Genomic DNA, 6283 nt, shown 5'->3' with positions numbered 1-6283 from the left:
AAACGAATACAAATATATTTAAAAATAATAAAATAAAAAGTAACTCCTTTTTCTTAAAAAAAAAAATAACAGTAATTGATTAAAGAATTTGTAGAATCTGAATCTAGAGACTATGTTTCAGAGCAGGTTAAAAATTATGATGTTAATGAATGTTGTTAGAAAATAGTGTTGTGAAATTATTATTTGTGGGATAGCATAGGAGTTTAGAATTAGAAATCATAGAGATAATATAATGTTGTGTAAAAGATACTGAAAAGTTAGGGGTGTGGTCAGGTTCACATAGCTAGTGAGCTATATACTATGTGATTATAGTCCATTGCTTTGTTTCTGACTAGTGTTTCATTTGATGGTTTAATCACTTATTTGTAGCTATTAAATGTGGGGTACACTTTCTGTTTCCTAGCATCCTTACACTAAAATTTTACATAGTTAAAGCCTCTAGTGATCTATATAAGCAGTTATTAAGAAGTAGAGGTGGACTTTTTTAAAAAAATATATTTTTTATTGATTTTAGAGAGGAAGGGAGAGGGAGAGAGAAACATCAATGATGAGAATCATTGATCAGCTGCCTCCTGCACACCCCCTACTGGGGATCGAGCCTGCAACCCTGGCATGTGCCCTTGACTGGAATCAAACCTGGGACCCTTCAGTCCACAGGCCAAAACTTTATCCACTGAGCCAAACCAGCTAGGGTGAGATGGACTTTCTTTTTAAAATTGTGCTGCCATTTCACAAAAGGCCACTCTATTTGGAATGATTCTTGTTTTGAATTCAAAATACTAAACTTGGTAGGATGTCTTTTCTAAGAATGAGGCCTTAGATTTAGAATTTTCTTCATAACATTTTCTAATAAAAAACAACTTAATGCCCAGCCAGCATGGCTAAGTGGTTGAGCATTGACCTATGAATGCAGGAGATCATGGTTTGATTCCCAGGCAGGGCACATGCCCAGGTTGTGGGCTCAATCCCCATGCAGGAGGCAGCCAATCAATGATTCTCTCTCATCAGTGATGATTCTATCTCTCTTCCTATCCTTTCCTCTCTGAAATAAAAAAATACATATTTAAAAGAAACAGATAAAAAACCCCAACAACTTAGTGATGGTAATAGTAGTATGGCATATACAATATCTGCTAGCTTACGTGATTTACCCTAATACTGCTCATATAGTAAGTTAGGTATGTTTATTAACATGTGGTCTTTTGTTTCTTTATATAGGTACTTAAAACGATTTAAAGTCATGAAACCAAAGGTCCTAAGGAGCTGGTGCAGGCAAATTTTAAAGGGGTTGCAGTTCTTGCACACTAGGACTCCTCCTATTATTCACCGGGATCTCAAGTGTGACAATATTTTCATCACGGGACCTACTGGATCTGTGAAGATTGGTGACCTAGGCCTCGCTACCTTAATGCGCACATCATTTGCTAAGAGTGTCATTGGTGATTAACATTTTATAGTTGATTGGTTGGGTAAAGAGAGTTGTTGATTGTATTTGTCTAGAACAGGGAGCAGCAAACTGTAGCCCATGGGCCAAATTTGGCCCTGCTGCCTATTTTTATAAATAAAGCTTTATTGGAGCACAGCTATACCCACTTGTTCGTGTATTGTCCATGGCTGCTTTTGTACTACAATGGCAGCGTTAAGTAGTTGTGACAGAGACCATATGATGGCAGAGCCTGAAATATTTACCATTTGTGTCTTAATGGAGAAGTTTGCTGACCTCTGGCCTAGTATGTGAATTTGCTTTGAAATATTACATCTTGCCTTATTTTTGAGATATCCTAGTGTATTTCTTTTGTGGGGTATATTTTAAATTATTGAAAGTTTCTAAGGACTTAAGAAAGCTAATTTACTAATTTAATTATGAAAAATTTTAATAACTAAAAAGGATAGAAATAAAAACAAATTTTAGTGATCATGACCTAATCTTGAGCATTACAGATTGTACTTTATCAGAACAGAAAGTTAATGAAATTCTTTAAGTGCTTTATATAGATATAGCAAGTATTCAACAAATTTTATATTTATAAATTTCTTTTAGGAAGCACAAATTAACTCAAGTAATTCTTATGGAAAAGGGAAAGTAAATTTTGTGAATACATTTTTCTTTTCAATAAAAGTGTGGTTGTGGTATTACCTTGTAGGGACTCCTGAGTTTATGGCCCCAGAGATGTATGAAGAGCACTATGATGAATCTGTAGATGTCTATGCTTTTGGAATGTGTATGCTGGAAATGGCTACTTCGGAGTACCCTTATTCTGAGTGCCAAAATGCAGCTCAAATATACCGTAAAGTAACTAGTGTAGGTATAACTTTATTCTTTTTACTTCACAAACTGCCATATTTCATGTTGAAGTTGGTTTAAGTAAACTGAGTAAAACCTAATTTTGGTTCAGTTCTGTATAGCAGTGCTAAATTAAATATAATTGTAACGAAACAAGTTTTAGATATATGTTGTATACCTATATTCTATTAGGGTCATATAAAATGCTCTGTATTAGTATCCTTGGGAAAACATAGACATATCATCAATATCTATTTGTTTGTAAAGAATTTTTAGATACTTATTAGATGGTTCTTATTTTCCAAACCTGAATAATAAAGATTGGCTAAATAGTTTTGAGGGTCTCTTTTAGTGCTAAAAGCCTGATTAAGAAAGGGCATTCAAAATATAGTTCAACAGATACAGTGTTTGATTCTTACTATGAATAATATTTTAGAAATTGCAAGGAATGCAAAGATGTATAAGAAGTGTCTGTTACCCACAAAGAGCTTACATTTTTAGCAGGAGAGTGATATAAATTCACAAATAATTATACAAATAAGTGCATGGGAGTATTTATTGTAAGGGACATAAGGGAGGTAGAAGCAAAATGTTAGGATTGTTCAAAAGAGGTCTACATCATATCCAATTAGGTGACTCAAGATAGGCCAGGAAGGCGATCGTTAGACTGTTTCCAGGAACTAATGCTAATAGGTGCTGTTTTTAAATGTATGCTGTATGCCACATGCCTTCATCTTTATATCTCTACAAGAGGGTGCTATCTTCAGTTTATAAATGATAAGACTGAGTATCAGAGATTGTGACTTATCCACATTCACATTGCTAGTACTAATGGATTTTGACCCTAAGTCTGACTTCAGAGGCTTGTGTTAGATAGACAATAAGAAATAAGGCCAGCCCTGCTGGTAGCTCAGTTCGTTTGAGCATCATCCCATACACCAAAAGGTGGCAGGTTCCATTCCCGGTCAGGGCACATACCCAGGTTGCTAGATCAATCCCCAGTGTGTGGGGGGGTGTAGGAGGCAACTGATTGATGTTTCTCTCTCACATCAATGTTTCTCAGTCCTTTCCTCTCTCTGAAAAAGTCAATTAAAAAAAGGAAATAGGCTAATGTCCAGAACATGGGATATTCTAGAGCAGTGGTTCTCAACCTTCCTAATACAGTTCCTCATGTGGTGGGGACCCCCAACCATAAAATTATTTTCGTTGCTGCTTCGTAACTATAGTTTTGCTACTGTTATGAATTGTCATGTAAATATCTGATATGCAGGATGTATTTTCATTGTTACACATTGAACATAATTAAAACATAGTGATTAATTACAAAAACAATATGTAATCATATATGTTTTTTTTTCGATGGTCTTAGGCGACCCCTGTGAAAGGGTTGTTCGACCCCCAAAGGGGTTGCGACCCACAGGTTGAGAACCACTGTTCTATAGGCAAAATGACCTAGTTTCTCCAACAAATCATCAATTTAATTGTTTATTTCACCTAGCCATTCTAGAGGACTTTGAAATAATATTGATTTTGAATATTTGCAATAAAGCAGTCCTTCTTAGGAATTTTCGTAAGTGTTCTTTAATAACATTGAATTATTTTCTGATTTCAAAAAATATTTGTTTATTATATTTTGCTAATTGGGGTAGTATTATTTGTACGTTTTGGGGTCTTGTTTTTTTTTTTACTTAATGTTACAGTATGAGAATTTCCCATGTTAATAATTACTTTGAGAACATTTTTAATTTCTATATAATATTGGCACATATATATTACATAATATGCAATTTGGGCTCTATTATTGTTGATTTAGATTATTTGCAGCCTTCACTGTTATCTCTAGAATGAGGACAAAATCCCTGTCAAAAAGTTGTTAAAGACATACTGTATGTATATATTTATCTCATTTAAAACTTGAATATAGTTTAGGGTAAAAACCATTATTGTAATAAAAGTCATGTTGATTTGGGCTTTCAGTTGCTTCATTTGTAACTAGAAACCATTTTCTCCTCCCAGGGCATAAAACCAGCCAGTTTCAATAAAGTCACTGATCCTGAAGTGAAAGAAATCATCGAAGGTTGTATTCGTCAAAACAAATCTGAAAGGTGGGTGCTGATGTAGTGAAATGACATAACTGATGGATGCATTTTTCTCTTACCTTGCACCCGGTCATTTTCTGACCTTTGCATGGAAGCCAAACCCAAACCATACTGTCTTTAGTAAAGTTTATCAGTACATCTTGTTTGCCATTTTAGACTTGGGTATCATCTGCTAAATTTTCCTTGAAGCAACATTTGAGTTGTGTGTGTGTGTTGTGACAAGCTTTCATCACCTTGAGGCATCAATTTAAGTCAGTGGGTTCCCCCTCCCCCATTAACTTACTTCTGACAGTTGATTAAGTAGAGAGCTTCTGTGGGTCACCTTCATGTAAGTACTTAAATGGTTTTTTAATGATAGTTTTTTAAAAATGTAACCATCAACTCATCAGGTTTTTTAAATTTAACCCTATGTCCTTATATTATGACTAGAGGCCTGGTGCATGGATTTCGTGCACATTGAAAGGAAACTAATTAGAAGAAATATTTTAATATCACTATTTGCCCTTTCTTTATAATAAAAGTGTCAACCAAATTCACGATGGACAATGACAGATCAAAACACATGTGTGTGATTGGCACCAGCGAGAGCTTTATATGTATCGCTCATGCGCGAGTCAACTTAGCCATATATAAGGTCCCCCACGGTCATCTTGAGTAGCCAGAGTTAGATCAGTCTGAAAATAGAGAGTTTAGTTTTGTTCTGGAGGCACTGGCTATAAAGCAAGTCATCTTCCTGGGCTGAAGAAACTTCAAGGAGGCTAGTCGCTAGGGAGAGGAAGCTGGGCGTTGCTACGTGATGTCATTACCTGGCCCCCACAGCAGCCGTTTCTGGTCTGAGCTGGGCTGGGGGCCACATTTTGCACCATGGGTCTTGGCAGTGTTTGTTTTGCTGCGATTTGGTGGGCTGTTGCTCTGGGGTGGTGGTGGGGCTTCTGTCCCACTTGGGGGAAGCTGAGTGTTGCTTTGTGGGTGCCAGGTCCTCAATGCCATTTCTTTGTAAATGGCCAGTTCGCATCATGACAGCTCCTGTGTTGAGCGTCTGCCCCCTGGTGGTCAGTGCACATCATAGTGACTGGTTGGATGGTTGGAGGGACACTTAGCCTATTAGCCTTTTATATATATAGATGGTAAAGTTGATAGGGCTGTTTTTATTCAAGAATTGGTATTCTAGATTATTTGTATCACAATATCTGTTTTTCTTGTGGACAACTCCTTTTAGTTTTAGCTTATATTTCCCTTTCATTTGAGCTTTGGACAGTTGCTGACTTAAATTGAAGGATTAGTCATTTGATTTTTACCTCCTTATTGATTTTGGTTAATAAAGTTGACAGGTCCTGCCCTGGCTGGTGTGGCTCAGTGGTTGAGCATCAACCTATGAACCAGGAGATCATGGTTCAATTCCCGGTCAGGGCGCATGCCCAGGTTGTGGGCTCGATCCCCAGTGGGGGGCGGGGGGGCATGCAGGAGGCAGCTGATCAATGATTTTCTCTCATCGTTTATGTTTCTTCCTCTCTCTCTCCCTTCCTCTCTGAAATCAATAAAAATATGTTTTTTAAAAAGGTCCTTTATAGAAAGTATTTCCACCAGCATTTGATTGACTGTTACCTACTTTTATTATTTTTCTATCTAAATTTAGTGTTGCTTATCTGAGAATACATAAAGCCACTAAGGTAAGGCCCATGTAATTATAGCTTTATTACAGAATATTCTTTGTGTTTGTACCAACAGGCCATATCTAGGTATATATTTGTTTTCATTATGGTAAAATTTATATAACATAAGATTTACCATTTTAGTCCTTTTTGTGTGTTATAATTCAGTGGTATTAAGTACATTCACATTGTTGTACAACTGTCACCACTGTCTTTTTCCAGAACTTTTTCAGTATCCCAACAGAAAC

General features: G+C 36.3%; 1 protein-coding gene across 1 annotated transcript in view; it reads left to right on the top strand.

The window, feature by feature from the left end:
* Positions 1-1218: 1218 nt before the first annotated feature.
* WNK3 (WNK lysine deficient protein kinase 3) overlaps positions 1219-6283 on the top strand; it is a gene marked incomplete at its 5' end in the record, with an annotated part of 68520 nt that continues 63455 nt past the window's right edge. The window contains 3 exons of the mRNA XM_006771328.2: positions 1219-1439; positions 2145-2302; positions 4301-4389. Coding sequence (XP_006771391.1) covers positions 1219-1439; positions 2145-2302; positions 4301-4389 — 468 coding nt within the window. The remainder of the gene's footprint in view (positions 1440-2144; positions 2303-4300; positions 4390-6283) is intronic.

This window comes from Myotis davidii, unplaced genomic scaffold, assembly GCF_000327345.1.
Source record: "Myotis davidii unplaced genomic scaffold, ASM32734v1 scaffold2663, whole genome shotgun sequence".
NCBI lineage: Eukaryota > Metazoa > Chordata > Mammalia > Chiroptera > Vespertilionidae > Myotis > Myotis davidii.
This window is presented reverse-complemented; position numbering and strand designations above follow the sequence as displayed.